General features: G+C 43.9%; 1 protein-coding gene across 2 annotated transcripts in view; it reads left to right on the top strand.

Moving 5' to 3' along the window:
- The window catches only part of LOC110489401 (CUB and sushi domain-containing protein 3), a 660,686-nt gene that overhangs the window by 295,639 nt on the left and 348,198 nt on the right, over nt 1-16,849 (top strand). For both annotated transcript variants that reach the window (XM_036971422.2, XM_036971421.2), the window contains exon 6: nt 4,893-5,005. In XM_036971422.2, coding sequence (XP_036827317.2) covers nt 4,893-5,005 — 113 coding nt within the window. The remainder of the gene's footprint in view (nt 1-4,892; nt 5,006-16,849) is intronic.

The following is a 16,849-nucleotide window of genomic DNA, read 5'->3' as shown; positions in this document are numbered from 1 at the left end:
CATTGTAGAATAATAGTGAAGACATCGGAAATATGAAATAACACATATGCAATCATGTAGTAACCAAAAAAGAGTTCAACAAAATGAGGCAGTCAACAGGAATGCTTTTCCAAAAGTCTTGAAGGAGTTCCTACATGTACTGAGCACTTACTGGCTGCTTTTCCTTCACTCTTGTGTCCAACTCATCCCAAACCATCTCAACTGGGTTGAGGTCAGCTGATTGTGGAGGCCAGGTCATCTGATGCAGCATTCCATCACTCTCCTTCTTGGTCAAATAGCCCTTATACAGCCTGGAGGTGTGTGTTGTGTCATTGTCCTGTTGAAAAACAAATGATAATCCCACTAAGAGCAAACCAGATGGGATGGTGTAAGCTGCAGAACGCTTTGGTAGACATGCTGGTTAAATGTGCCTTGAATTCTAAATAAATCACTGACAGTGTCACCAGCAAAGCACTCCCACACCGTCACACCTCCTCCTCCTTGATGCTTCACGTTGGGAACCACACATGCAGAGATCATCCGTTCACCTACTCTGATTCTCACAAAGGCACGGCAGTTGGAAACAAAAATCTCAAATTTGGACTCATCAGACCAAATGACAGAATTCCACTGGTCGTGTTTCTTGGCCCAAGCAAGTCTCTTCTTATTGGTGTCTTTTAGTAGTGTTTTCTTTGCAGCAGTTCGACCATGACAGTTGATGTTTAGATGTGTCTGTTACTTGAACTCTGTGAAGCATTTACTTGGGCTGCATACTGAGGGTACAGTTAAATGCCGATGTATCCTCTGCAACAGAGGTAACTCTGGGTCTTCCTTTCCCATGGCAGTCCTCATGAGAGCCAGTTTCATCATAGTGCTTGATGGTTTTTGCAACTGCACTTAAAGAAACTTTCAATGTTCTTAAAATGTTCCACATTGACTGACCTTCATGTCTTAAAGTAATGATGGACTGTTGTTTCTCTTTGCTTACTTGAACTGTTCTTGCCATAATATGGACTTGGTCTTTTCCCATAGGGTTATCTTCTGTATACAAACCCTGCTTTGTTACAAATCAACTGATTGGCTCAAATGCGAAGGAAAGAAATTCCACAAATTAATATTGAAATGCATTCGAGGGGACTACCTCATGAAGCTGGTTGAGAGAATGCCAAGAGTATGAAACCTGTCATCGAGGCATAGGATAGCCAATTTTGAAGAATCTCAAATATTTGTAACTTTTTTGGTTACTACATGATTCCAAATGTGTTATTTCATAGTGTTTTTGACTAATTTAATTAAAATGTATATTATTGGATGGGAAACACGGCGCTGGTACCCTAACTGTCACACTGGCATGAATGATTCGGAAGACAGGCGCAGGAAGGCGTAATACGTTTTTTTTTATTATACCCCAAATTACGGTGTGCTGTGTAAGGGCACGGGGATGAAGACCAAACAAACAAGTACATAAAATACAGGGTTGAAACCCAACCGGCCCGGGGGTGGCGGCGTCGGACGGGCCATTTGTGACTGCTGAAGTTGCGTTGTCGGATGAACCCGAGGTAGCAGCGTGGGACGGGCCATTTGTGACTGCTGAAGTTGCGTTGTCGGATGGACCCGAGGTGGCGACGTGGGACGGGCCATTTGTGACTGCTGAAGTTGCGTTGTCGGATGGACCCGAGGTGGCGGCGTGGGACAGGCCATTTGTGACTGCTGAAGTTGCGTTGTCGGATGGACCCGAGGTGGCGGCGTTGGACGGGCCATTTGTGACTGCTGAAGTTGCGTTGTCGGATGGACCCGAGGTGGCGACGTGGGACGGGCCATTTGTGACTGCTGAAGTTGCGTTGTCGGATGGACCCGAGGTGGCGACGTCGGACGGGCCATTTGTGACTGCTGAAGTTGCGTTGTCGGATGGACCCGAGGTGGCGGCGTCGGACGGGCCATTTGTGACTGCAGAAGTTGCGTTGTCGGATGGACCCGAGGTGGCGGCGTCGGACGGGCCATTTGTGACTGCTGAAGTTGCGTTGTCGGATGGACCCGAGGTGGCGACGTGGGACGGGCCATTTGTGACTGCTGAAGTTGCGTTGTCGGATGGACCCGAGGTGGTGACGTGGGACGGGCCATTTCTGACTGCTGAAGTTGCGTTGTCGGATGGACCCGAGGTGGCGGCGTGGGACGGGCCATTTGTGACTGCTGAAGTTGCGTTGTCGGATGGACCCGAGGTGGCGACGTCGGACGGGCCATTTGTGACTGCTGAAGTTGGGTTGTCGGATGGACCCGAGGTGGCGGCGTCGGACGGGCCATTTGTGACTGCTGAAGTTGCGTTGTCGGATGGACCCGAGGTGGCGACGTCGGACGGGCCATTTGTGACTGCTGAAGTTGCGTTGTCGGATGGACCCGAGGTGGCGGCGTGGGACGGGCCATTTGTGACTGCTGAAGTTGCGTTGTCTGATGGACCCGAGGTGGCGGCGTCGGACAACTCAGTTGCAGCTGACGAAATTACAGCGGGGCGCCGGACGGACCAGTCACAGTGTCATCGGTCAGACCATTCCCCCTGTTTCCTTCAATGGTCGATTATTCTGTCATGTTGGTAACAATGATTCGGGAGACAGACGTCAGAATGCATAATAGGGTTTTTTATTACGCCCCAAATTACAGTGTGCCGTGCAAGGGCATGGGGACGAAGACCAAACAAACAAGTACATAAAACATAGGGTTGAAACCCAAACAAAAGAGCGAGGAGTACCTTGAATAAATGCACTCGAGCACAATGATTAACACACGGGACGAGGCCCGTGATCATATGCGCAATCCACCAGGCATACGAAAGCCCAAAACACACAGCCTGTGCTGTGTCACACGCACAATTTGACATAGTAACAATTAATTGACAGCACCATGGTGAACAAAGGGCACATATATACAAATTCTAATCAGTGGGAATAGGGGCCAGGTGTGCGCAAAGAAAGTTCCAGGGGGATCCATGACACTAACCCTCCACGCGGCCAGTGATCTTCTCTCACATAAACTGGGGTTGCCTCTTGCTCTGCTAATGTACTAATGTACTAATTTACTGCTAATGTACTGTAGGTGCTAGATCAAGTAGACGACAGTTCCTCCACAGATGACTTCTATCACAAACGCTTGTACATTTTTAAGGCTTGCCATCCATAAATGTTTTATTATGAAATGGTTTTACTCAGGCAGAGCACCACACCTGCTGCACACTGCTATCGTTTTGGGACTTCTGTGTCGTTCTATACATTGGACCTGTTCCTAACATTTTCCCACCTGCATACTGTACATGTTCTGTATAACCCAAATTAGGATGTGGTCTATACCAGGGTTGGGATCAATTCTGTTTAAATTCCAGTCTATTCATAAAGTAAACCAAATTGCAATTCCAATTTCAAATGTTCCTCATTGAAAAGCGTTGAAGAGAATTAGCATTGGAAGGGGTTTGAGGTTAAACCCGACAGCGCTCTGAGCCAGAGGGGTCTGATGTCTCTGCCTCTGTTCCAGTGTGGGTAATGCAGAAGAATTTAGATTGATAATGGTAATGATATGGCACAGCTCCAGCTTGTGGCGGCCAGTCAGCCTTGATTCATGTGACCGTGTCCTTTAATGACACATCCCGTCAGTCATCAATAAAGGCCGGAGGATGTGGGGGGTGTGAGGTATAGGGGGGCGAGAGAGGTCTGTGTATGACCTCTGTGCTCTGTTCCTCCTCCTCCGTGCTGCACAGTCACGTGGACAAATCACCTGCACACTTCAGAGGCAGGCTACTTGTCTTCCGGACGTGTTGTGGCCGAGGACCAGATACACTTTGTACTCTTTATGTATATTAAGGTATACGGGTGTGACATTTTTAATGGGTGGATATACACTGCCTTCAGAAACTATTCACACCCCTGGACTTTTCCCCCCCAAAAAAATGTTGTACAGCCTGAATTTAAAAAGGATTATATTAAATTGATATTTTTCTTCAACTTTCATATTACAAAGTATTTTGTGTAGATCGCAATCTAGAGTCGATTGACACAAATATGTAAGTTTAAACTAGAGATATCTGTTTTTTTTGTCTCAATCCACCGCATCCTCCGATGTCGCACTTCCATATCTACGGTGAAAGGTGGCGGAGCTAGAGCCTCCCCCCTCAATGGCTTAGACTTTTATTAAGGACCAAATCCATTTCAATCACACTTCCATATCTACGGTGAAAGGTAGCAGAGCTAGAGCCCCCCCCTCAACGGCTTAGTCTTTTATTAAGGACCAAATCCATTTCAATCACACTTTGTAACACAACAACATGTGGTAAAAGTCGAGGGGCGTGAATGCTTTCTGAAGGCACTGTAGCTATCCCTCTGGGACTTTATGCATATTGTCTTTATACACTTAGTTTATGCTTTGCATACTCTCCATGAGTTTATACATCTGACCAGGGTACAGTACCTATCAGTGTGTGACTAATAGAGTGTAGTTGAGGGTTCTCTTTGTAGTGTTCTCACCAGGGGGACAGGACTAGCAGTGTCACCCTGCTACTGCTGCTACCATCCGACTCTGACGCAGAACACTCAGCCCTTTTCCTTTCAACATTACCCTATGAACATTATTTTGAGTTGTATGTCCTCATGTCATTGAGTTATGAATAGTAAGCAGCATTAATGTACATTTACTTGACTTTGGATTTTGAAATTTGTCAATGTTTATGTAGGTCTGCTGACTTACAGTCTGCAAGTTGCAAGTTTTCGTAAATGTTTTTACTTATGTATCTACAATGTCTGAACACTGTTCAAAAAAAAAAAAAGCGTTCTCTTTTTTGATTGACCGACACATTTAAAGACACTAGTGTTGTAACTTGCTGACTTTGAGTGTGCAGTAAAAAGCCTAATGATTATCTCCTCTTTTTTCCTCAGGTTATCTGGGATGAATGTCCCTTCTCCTATTGTCAGCAACAAGAACTGGCTGAGGCTACATTTTGTAACCGACAGTAACCATCGATATCGGGGCTTTAGCGCCCATTATCAAGGTAAGCCTCTGTTTCAATTACCGCAAAGACGCTTAGGAAGGAGTTTCCCGACGACCTAAAAACAGAATAAACTTGTAAGAGGAGAGGAGGTCCATTTAAATAAGAGTGTAATCCCTGTAAAGCCCTGAGAGACTCAAGAAATAGCGCTCTGAAAGTGAGAAGAATCCTACACCTCTTCACTCTGTCGTCCTCAAAGAGTTTTCTTCTTTTTGTCATAGTGTTGTGATCTTAGATTTGCTGTTTGCTTTTCTTTTAATGTTCTTTTTTTTTTGTTTCAGTCTAAGTCTTTCTATCATCCTGCCTTCTAACTGTTTATAATTACAACTAGAAGAGACAGACATTTATTTTCTAATGTCAACCGTAAATTCTCCAAGAAATTTTTCGGGCAATCAGCGCTTTCGTTTTTTCACTTTTAATTAGAGATGCTTCTCTGTAGCAATGCCAATCATGCACAGCACAGCACAGCAGTCAATTAAAACATGATTTTGTTGTATTTCAAACTAATCAATAGATCAACAACAAATCACTTTTTCTCCTCTTTTTTAAATAGCTGTCTCTTTTATTTGATCATATTCCAAAGCTTCTAATTAAAACAAACCTAAGCTACTGTTTAACTGATCACCCAGAATCATATACCCACTTCTGCATTGCTGTGTGTTATGTTTGTGGAGTTATTCTGACATGCGTTTACCATAAACCAAATCTTTCAAAATGTCCTCCACACGAATTAAATGTTGTAATATTGGGGGACATGGTTGAAATATGAAATATGTTTGCCTGCTCTTACAGTTTGGGATATTACTTTGGATAAAAAAGTATCACCCCTTGCGAACCACCTTATAGGGTACGATGATGTGCTGCATTTCCCAGAGAGGTGTTAGATACAGCCGCAGGTTATATCTCCAGCAGGGTTAGGCTCAATTCAAATTGAAATCAATCAATTCAGGAAGTGATTTAAATTTAAAATCCAGAAATGTAAAAACTTTTGACATCAATAGCTTCTACTTTTCTGTTTATTGAGAAATCATTGGAAATATATGCCCTTTTTTCAATAATTTAATTGGAATTTCAGTTTACTTCCTGAATTGACTGCCTTCCATTTGGATTGAGCCATACCCTGCTCTCCAGGGACATTGGGGGTGAAAGGTTAACGAATGTACTCTTCTCCTCTGATCTGAGGTCAGTGTTAGTGAGGACAATGACAGATCACCTCCTTGTCTCACCACAACTAATGCTTACTGGTCACTCCTTTTTAGCTCATCAGCTGCTTTAAAGCTACATTCTGCGATTCTAAAATTGAATTAAACCTTACATTTTGGGTTATGATAGAGTATGAGTATGAGTGTGCTTAAGTCATGAAACACTTCTACTGTAAGTCATATCCTTTAATAGACAGTAGAGAAGCACGGTTTAAGACCAATAGAAAGAGATGGACATCTGCAGTCAGAGAAGAGCTCAGAGCATCTGAATAGGTTTATTTCTGTCCTTGACACCTCTCCAGAGGACAATGTTATAGGTCAAGCGCTTTTCACATCCTCTGAAAGGGCAGTGTCTGTATGTACAGAGCCCAAAGAAAGAAGAGGGGATGAATAAATGATTTGCTCATAATTTACTAATCTTTGTAAATAGTTAGGGAACCATTTTGCTAATACCCTACTAATGAGCTTTTAATTGGACATTGCTATATAAAGTGTCACACCCCAAGGACTTTTATTAAACACAACTTGTATTTATTATCGATATTCTCAAAAAAAAAGGACTGTAGAATGTCATTTATTTTGTGGCTTAGTGCCAAGAACAGCAGTGGATTTAAATGGTCTTTAAAATGGACAAACTTACCATCAAACCGATTCCCTTCAACTAAAATACACAATATTTGAGAAGTTCAGCACATTTATGGCACTTGATGGAGGTGAAAAGCCAGGCAAGATTGGTTTGTGCCCTTCACAAGAAGATAGAGATTTTATCTTAATGTCTGCTGTTGATGCTGCTGAGGGATGAATTGCCCCTTGAGAACGGCCCTGTGTGCGACTTCTTATTGAGGCTTTACAGGTATACACCACCTGGTGAGCCACAAGCAGCCCAGCTTCAAAGCAGCAGCTGCAAAGTGCCTTAGGACACCAAAACCACCCCAAAATCCAATTTACCCACCTGCTCTGTCTGACAGAAATGCCATCAGAAAAAGCACGTTCCCATCTCTGATTGAACCACAGTTATTGACATTAGCCAGCTGTTGCTCTCACTCTCAACTCAACTCATCTCTCATAGGAAGTCAGTCAGTGGCTGTCGAATTGAAGCTGTTATTGGCTATGCTGCTGCGGCTCTTCTCAAGACAGCCACTGATAAGTAATGAAATTGAAGCTGCCACGTCTCAACGTAATCAAAGTTTGACAGGGAATTTGAACCCAGGCAATGTACTTAACTATTGTATTTGTATGCGGGCAGCCTAGCTGCTGTTCAGCACTATTATTGAAAAGGAATTAACATACAGAATTAACTACCTGATGTGGATGCAGATATCTACTGTAGTTGCTATGTATGTTATACACATAGGGGGCCCCTTATAATGCAATTTTACCCATGATCTGGCACAGCAGGGTTAGAAGCCAATGGTCCTTTTCAGACAACTTGAGGATTTTGAGGAACTAACAGTCTACAATTAGTCCCAAAAATTATCCTCCAGGGTTCTTTCTATCTTATCTTCCCTAGAATTAAAATCTTCCAAATGCCCCTCTTATATCATACTGAATCGCACAGCCCTCTGTCACAGGTCAGACAATTTCTCCACTCCTCTAAGCAGTCCAGTCAGAAATAGGACTTCATGCTAATTCATGACCAGAAGACTGGTGTCGCAGACTATCTCTTCCCCTGGAGCTACTGCCATCTTTGATAAGACCACCTGTGCTCCTCTATCATTAGACTGCAGGCCTGTGCAGAGTATTGTAAATTAGGATTTACCATTGCACATGGGGAAATAATTAATTTGGCAAGTATTCACTTTTTTCCTGTCAGATGTGATCCTTCAACCATGGGCCTATATCATAATGGCATTACTATTAGCATGTTTGCTTCTACAGCATCAGGCTCCTTAATAAGTACCCAGTATTCCAGACATCGATTTTGTTTTCTTTGAACCTTGTACATTGTCTTTGTAAATTCTGCCAAGTGAGATTTTAAATAATCTTCTTCTTCTTTCTGCATTTGACCTTAAAGTCAGTTGCAAACATGCTGTAGATGTTGTCTTGAGAGAAGAGACAGTCACATGAACAAGCAAATCATTGAATCAATTTTTGAAAAAAGTTGTTTCCAAACACTTTGTAGGGGAAATGATATGCAGGGTCCCAAGTATATATACTGTTAAAAGCTAAATTCATATTGAACTGCACTGCCACAAAGCAGCAAAAGTGTATCAGCATCCCTTAACCATTACAGTGTCAAATGTTCAGTAATTTGGAGTGGAAAGCCCTTCCCAAAAACTCCACATTAATATTTCAAGCTGTACTTTATACATAAACCGCTCGGGACAGACATGTATATGTAACTCCAGCTATATAATTTATTGTAGTTATCTTTCCTTTCTGTGACGACTAAGCAGTGAGCAAGACCGGCGTGTCAGGTGCCTCGATTTAATTATAAAAACAAATTACACCATAAAATCAGTCATTTAGTATGCAATCACTTTAGCTCTACATTGGTATGGTTCCCAATTAAGCAGCCAAAGGCAGTTTAATGAAGCAATAAGGCCAGAGGGGGTGTGGTGTATTGCCAATATACCAGGGCTAAGGGCTGTTCTTAAACATGACGCAACACTGAGTTTTGGGCCACTTAATACCTGATTGATAGGATACGATGGAATTTGAAACAGACTTGAGACACTTTTATAAAGACTTGCCAAGACTTTAAAGACACAATTTCAAGTTCTGAAAGGTCCAATGCAGCTGTTTTTATCCCGATGTCAAATCATTTCTGGGCAACAATTAGGTACCTTACAGTGATTGTTTTAGCAAAGAGCAATTTCTCAAGCAAGAATTTGTCTAGGACTGTCTGTTAGTGGGGAAAATCAAAAACGATTTGTTATTGGCAGAAAGGTTTGGAACTCTCATTGGTCTATTAAAAAATGTACCTTCTTATGTTGTCACCTGGCAGGCCAAAACTCCATCCCACCAAAACAGGCAGGCATTTCAGGTAGTCTTTCCAAATAGCTCTTACACTAAAAGGGCATTATCATAATTTTCACAATTTTACAGTATTATTCCAACCTCAGAGTGTGGAAATACCGTACCAGTCAAAAGTTTGGAGACACCGACTCATTCAAGGGTTTTTCTTTATTTTTACGATTAGAATATAGAATAATAGTGAAGACATCAACAGTATAAAATAACACATATGGAATCATGTAGTAACCAAAAAAGTGTGTCACGCCTACTCCCGCTCTTCCCCTCTGGCGTTTGAGGGCGCCAGGCTGCCCTGCATTACGCACTCCTGCCACCATCATTTACGTACACCTGCCTTCCCTCGTCACGCTCTTCAGCGATATTGGACTCACTTGGACTCACTCAATCACCTGTTTATTACCTCCCCTATATTTGTCAGTTCCCTGATCTGTTCCCCACTGCTGCATTGTTTGTCATATGTCCATGTTACCCGGTGTTGACGCTGTTCCTGTCTTGTTCTATATCTGTTCCCTACTAAATGTCTGACTCCCCATACCTGATTCTCCTGTCCGGTGTCGGTCATTACAGAATGCTGCAGCCATCACACAAAGCATTGGGCAGTACTGGCGATCCTGTTGGTGGTGACGTCGGTCCTGGGTCGCCACCGATGGACCCGGGTGTGCCTAGCCAGCTTGTCGGGCTTCCACGCCCTAGCTGCCTCGAGAGATTTCCTTGCCCCGGTTGGCTCGGAAGGTGCCCATCCCACCTCAGGCCTCAGCCGGACCGTCAGGTCTTGTTCGCCCAGCCGGCCCATGAGCTTTCTTGTTTTGTTGGTGACGTTGGGCTTGGATTCCACCACCGATGGAACTGGGGGTGCCTAAGCCAGCTCGTCGAGCTTCCACGTCCTAGCTGGCTCGAGAGGTTTCCTTGCCTCGGTTGGCTCGGCATGTTCCCAACCCACGTCACGCTCCACCGGATCATCGGGCTTTCACGCCATAGCGGGATCGACAGGCGTTCATTGCATAGCCGGATCGTCAGGTTCCTATGCCTCAGCCGGCTCGCCAGGCTCCCGCGCCCCTGCCGGTTCGTGGGGAGTTTACCCCCAACCGGCTTGCCCAGTGCCCATGTCTCAGCCAGCTCTCCCAGGTGAGATGCTGGGTGGCGCCCCTAGAGGGGGGGTTACTGTCACGTCTCCTCCTGCTCTTCCCCCCTGGCGCTTGAGGGCGCCAAGCTGCCCTGCATTACACACTCCTGCCACCATCATTACGCACACCTGCCTTCCCTCGTCACGCTCTTCATAGATATTGGACTCACTTGGACTCACTCAATCACCTGTTTATTACCTCCCCTATATTTGTCAGTTCCCTGCTCTGTACCCCACTGCTGCATTGTTTGTCATATGTCCATGTTATCCGGTGTTGACGCTGTTCCTGTCTTGTTCTATATCTGTTCCCTACTAAATGTCTGTCGTTACAAAGTGTTAAACCAATCAAAATACATTTTATATTTGAGATTCTTCAAAGTAGCCATCCTTTGCCTTGATGACAGCTTTTGTACACTCGTGGCATTTTCTCAACCAGCTTCCCCTGGAATGTTTTTCCAACAGGCTTAAAGGACTTCCCACATATGCTGAGCACTTGTTGGCTGATTTTCCTACAATCTGCTGTCCAACTCATCCCAAACCATCTCAATTGGGTTGAGGTCAGCTGATTGTGGAGGCCAGGTCATCTGATGCAGCACTCCATCACTATCCTTCTTGGTTAAATAGCCCTTACACAGCCTGGAGGTGTGTTGTGTCATTGTCCTGTTGAAAAAAAATGATAGTCCCACTAAGCGCAAACCAGATAGGATAGCATATTGCTGCAGAATGCTGTGGTAGACATGCTGGTTAAGTGTGCCTTGAATTCAGCATAAATCCCAGACAGTGTCACCAGCAAAGCACCCCACACCATAACACTACCTCCTCCATGCTTCATGGTGGGAACCACACATGTGGAGCTCATCCGTTCACCTATGCGTCTCACAAAGACATGGCGGCTGGAACCAAAAATCTCAAATTCTACCATTTAGGCCTGACTTACGCGTTCTCCTCTGAACAGTTGATGTTGAGATGTGTCTGTTACTTGAACTCTGTGAAGTATTTATTTGGGCTGCAATCTGAGGTGCGTTTAACTCTAAATAACTGATCCTTTGCAGCAGCGATAACTTTGTGGCGGTCCTCATGAGAGCCAGTTTCATCATAGTGCTTGATGGTTTTTGCGACTGCACCTGAAGAAACTTTCAAAGTTCTTGAAATGTTCCGTGTTGATTGACCTTCATGTCTCAAAGTAATGATGGACTCTTGTTTCTCTTTGCTTATTTGAGCTGTTCTTGCCATAAAATTGACTTTTACCAAACAGGGCTATTTTCTGTATACCATATGTGTTATGTCATAGTTTTGATGTCTTCACTATTATTCTACAATGTAGAAAATAGCAAAAATAAAGTAAAACCCTGGAATGAGTTGGTGTCCAAACTTGTGACTTGTACTGTATATATATAACTCAGAAAATATATATTTTTTGACTGTACTGGGCATCATGTTTACAATGATTCCAATTACTTTGGAAAACATTCCAAACATCAACGTTTTTATAAACGAGGGCAGTTGCCAGCACCTCTTTCAAAATGGTCATTGTCACAGAAGCTGATGTCACACTGTGTGCTCACCATTTATAATGCTGCTCTTTGCATTAACTTTAATCATAAATACACCCAGGAGAGAAATGTATTTCAATGGTGCCATTAGGTTTAGTATGGCTCTCATCTGAACTCATATCACTCATAAAATGTGTCTTTGAGAACAAGGTCATCCTAAGGTGTGTGAGGTTGGCCCATGCGGTAAGATTTTAACAGTGAGGAGGCAAGACAATGAGAGCAGATTTTTATGCCCATGGTGAAGCTTTTATTTGGAAGTGAGGAATAATCCTGGCGACTGAACAAATATTTACAACCAAAATAACAAACAGGCTGATGAACAAAAAGATAGTCCTAATAAACTTATCTGGATTAACTCATAGTTTAGAGTACTCAAAAGAAAACCCCAGGCTTCAACTATGCCTGAAAATCCAGCAGCATGCCAACCCATTACCCGTCTCTGTCTCATATAAAATAAAAATACATGAGTTTAAATAGCACTTCCCATGATGCATCTGACCAATGAGAGACAGCCATATCATGACATCAATTAACTTTCAAAGGCACACATTACAATATACACATGTTCGGTTAACGGAAATATATGTATTATCATACACACACAATTCAATAAAGGTGCTTACCCCACATAGATACAATTAATAGATGGGTTTCTCAAATCATTAACTGTTTGCAGGGTTTGGTTAACCATATAAGATATACTGTATCTTTAGATCAAGTGACTGAGGACACAGGACAATCGTCACATATTGGAATGGACATTGGCTGATGTACTGAACTGCAATAGAGCTGTTGTCTCAAACCGCATTTAACCTTTATTTAACTAGGCAATTCAGTTAAGAAACAATTCTTATTGTACAATGATGGCCTACACCGGCCAAACCCGGACAACACTGGTGTAACACTCTGGGCATAGTGGGTGCGAAGTCAGGCGCAGGAAGCAGAGATTTCAGGGTAGTGCTATTTATTGCACCCACGGCGAAAATAAGCCACCCCACGAAACACAGGGCGCACACTAAACAAATGCCCCAAACACGGGGAGTCAAACAGTCCAGAGAAAAACCCACGAACGAAACACGTCAACATCGAACATGCTCAGAGCAACACAAAACAATCCTGTACAAAGAGCAGGCGGGCCTACTGGCTAACATAGCCCGACTAATCAGCCTACACACAAAACAATCCTGTACAAAGAGCAGACGGGCCTGCTGGCTAACATAGCCCGACTAATCAGCCTACACACAAAACAATCCTGTACAAAGAGCAGGCGGGCCTACTGGTTAACATAGCCCGACTAATCAGCCTACACACAACACAATCCTGTACAAAGAGCAGGTGGGCCTACTGGCTAACATAGCCCGACTAATCAGCCTACACACACAACAATCCTGTACAAAGAGCAGGTGGGCCTACTGGCTAACATAGCCCGACTAATCAGCCTCCACACAAAACAATCCTGTACAAAGAGCAGGTGGGCCTACTGGCTAACATAGCCCGACTAATCAGCCTACACACAAAACAATCCTGTACAAAGAGCAGACGAGCCTGCTGGCTAACATAGCCCGACTAATCAGCCTACACACAAAACAATCCTGTACAAAGAGCAGACGAGCCTACTGGCTAACATAGCCCGACTAATCAGCCTACACACAAAACAATCCTGTACAAAGAGCAGACGAGCCTGCTGGCTAACATAGCCCGACTAATCAGCCTACACACAAAACAATCCTGTACAAAGAGCAGACGAGCCTACTGGCTAACATAGCCCGACTAATCAGCCTACACACAAAACAATCCTGTACAAAGAGCAGACGGGCCTGCTGGCTAACATAGCCCGACTAATCAGCCTACACACAAAACAATCCTGTACAAAGAGCAGACGGGCCTGCTGGCTAACATAGCCCGACTAATCAGCCTACACACAAAACAATCCTGTACAAAGAGCAGGTGGGCCTACTGGCTAACATAGCCCGACTAATCAGCCTACACACAAAACAATCCTGTACAAAGAGCAGGCGGGCCTACTGGCTAACATAGCCCGACTAATCAGCCTACACACAAAACAATCCTGTACAAAGAGCAGGCGGGCCTACTGGCTAACATAGCCCGACTAATTAGCCTACACACAAAACAGGTGAAACCAATAAACAGAAAGGGGAAAAGAGATCAGTGGCAGCTAGTAGGCCGGTGACGACGACCGCCGAGCGCCACCCGAACAGGAAGGGGAGGCACCTTCGGTAGGAGTCATGACAGCAGGGCCAATTGTGCGCCACGCTATGGGACTCCCAATCACTGCCGGTTGTGATACAGCCGTGAGGTGTCTTACATCTCAAATTATTTTGTTGTTTTATTTACTATATTATATTTCTAGCTTGGCTTTACCTTTGTGCAATTAACCAATATTTATTTTGTTTTTTCACATCTTAATGTATTATTACCAAAATGTTTGTGTTCTATTAATCCACATGAACTTGTAAGATACGTTTACAATTTAACACATATGCGGTTATTGTACCAATTGTACAACTACTGAAACGATTTAGTGTCGATGCAATCTCTGTGCTACTCGTGTTGGACACAGGGGACCATCAGTTAGGGTGGTCTGCACCGTGTGTATCCAATCTGTCATCAGTGATGGTTCACACAAGGGTTATGGGTGCCAGGCAGCGAGGCCGCTCCCACTCCGATCCACTCACTGACTGAGTGAAGCAGCAAAGGTTAATTAAGCAGGGAGGTGAAATATGATCATCACATTGTCTTTTCCTTCATCCCCCTGATAACAAACGACCCTGCAAATACCTCTTAGCCTGATTCTAGCCCAGTGAATAATCTGACACGCCAGACAGAGGACAATTACAGTAATCTATCCTTGACATGATGGACGAGGGGATAAGATGCCCCAGGACTGGCGCTGAGGAGATAAGAATACAATTTAGTGTTGAACGTTGTCGTCTCAAAGATCATCCTCACATTTGTTTTTCAGTTGTTGATAACACTACAGGTGTGACATTGTGACAAAAAAATGTATGACAGAAGTATCATGGAATCTTACACTGTGATGCATATGTGTTACATTTGGCCTTTCATGGCCGAGATCCTTCAGTTTGAACGATCCTGACAATGTCTGCAAAAATAAGAAGCAAGTGTAGAAATTAGAAACTGAAATGGTTTCAAGCCTTGCTGCCCACTAACGTCCAGATGGGGCTCAATGATAGTATTTAATCCAATAATTCACCCTAGAATTAAACTCCTTAGACTCTTTGCATGATTCAGTATACAATCAGGTCTTAATTTCACCCAAATGTTGCATATCTGCTTCCCTGCCCTCCCGGACAATACATTTAGGAAAAGTGGCACTCTAATAGTGCCCCAAAATATCTAATGGCTATCGCTTTCAAGATACACTGCATGGCCAAAAGAATGTGGACACCTGCTCATCAAACCTCTCATTCCAAAATCATGGTCATTACTATAGAGTTGGTCCCCCTTTGCTGCTTTAACAGCCTCCTCTCTTCGGGGGAAAGCTTTCCTCTAGATGTTGGAACATTACTGCGGGGACTTGCTTACATTCAGCCACAAGATCATTAGTGAGGTCAGGCACTGATGTTGGGCGATTAGGCCTGGCTCGTAGCCGGCGTTTAATTCATCCCAAAGGTGCCCGATGGGGTTGAGGTCAGGGTTCTGTGCAGGCCAGTCCAGTCTAGTTCTTCCACACCGATTTCGAAACAATTTTTGTATGGCCCTCGTTCTTTCCACGGGAGCATTGGCATCCCCAAACTGTTGCCACAAAGTTGGAAGCACAGAATCATGGCGAAATAATGTTGTTCTATGTTGTAGCGTTAAGATTTCCCTTCACTGGAACTAAGGGGCCTAGCCCGAACCATCAAAAACAGCCCCAGACCATTAATCCTCCTCCACCAAACTTTACAGTTTGCAATATGCATTCGGGCAGGTAGCGTTCTCCCAGCATCCGCCAAATCCAGATTTGTCTGACAGACTGCCAGATGGTGAAGTGTGATTCATCACTCCAGAGAATACGTTTCCATTGCTCCAGAGTCCAATGGCGACAAGCTTTACACCACTTCAACCGACGCTCGGCATTGCTCGGCCATGGAAACCCATTTCATGAAGCTCCCGACCAACAGTTTTTGGGCTGACATTGCTTCCAGAGGCAGTTTGGAACTCGGAAGTTAGTGTTGCAACTGAGTAGAGACATTTTTTACGAGCTACGTCCCGTTCTGTGCGCCTGTGTGCCCTACCACTTTGCGGCTGAGCTGTTGTTACTCCTAGACGTTTCCACTTCCCAATAACATAATTTACAGTTGACCGAGGCAGGTCTAGCAGGGCAGAGATTTGACGAACAGACTTGTTGGAAAGGTGGCTTCCTATGACGGTGCCACATTGAAAGTCACTGAGCTCTTCAGTACGGGCCATTCTACTGCCAATGTTTGTCTATGAAGATTGCATGGCTGTGTGCTCGATTTTATACACCTGTCAGCAACGGGTGTGGCTGAAATAGCCAAATCCACTCATTTGAAGGGGTGTCCACATACTCTTGGCCATGTAGTGTGAGTGCCCATCTCAGATGCTTAGCAAGATTTAGTTACTATGACATAAATGAAAGATAAAACTTAGCTATTAATTTCAGCCCCATGCACTTTGCCGATTAAATCCCCTGACCAGCACTTGAGCCAAACATAGTATGTCATATAGAATGAAAAACTAAAGATCCAATGCAGCCATTTTTATCTCAATATCAAATAATTGATGTGTAAAGATTATGTACCATAATTTATTGTTTTCAATTAAAATTGTCCAAAAGAAACAAAAATAGCTTCTTAGCAAAGAGCAATTTCTCCAAAAATAATTTTGCTAGGACTGTCTGGGAGTGGTTTGAGTGGGGAAGGGAAAATTAGCTGTTTTTGGCAGAGAGGTTTGGAACTCTCTTTCTTATTGGCTAATTCTTATTAATTAATTCACTGCATGGTGGCGT

The sequence above is a fragment of the Oncorhynchus mykiss genome, chromosome 30, assembly GCF_057628025.1.
Source record: "Oncorhynchus mykiss isolate SJ-2025 chromosome 30, ASM5762802v1, whole genome shotgun sequence".
Lineage (NCBI taxonomy): Eukaryota > Metazoa > Chordata > Actinopteri > Salmoniformes > Salmonidae > Oncorhynchus > Oncorhynchus mykiss.
Note: the sequence above shows the minus strand (reverse complement) of the source record. Positions and strands in the feature narration are given on the sequence as shown.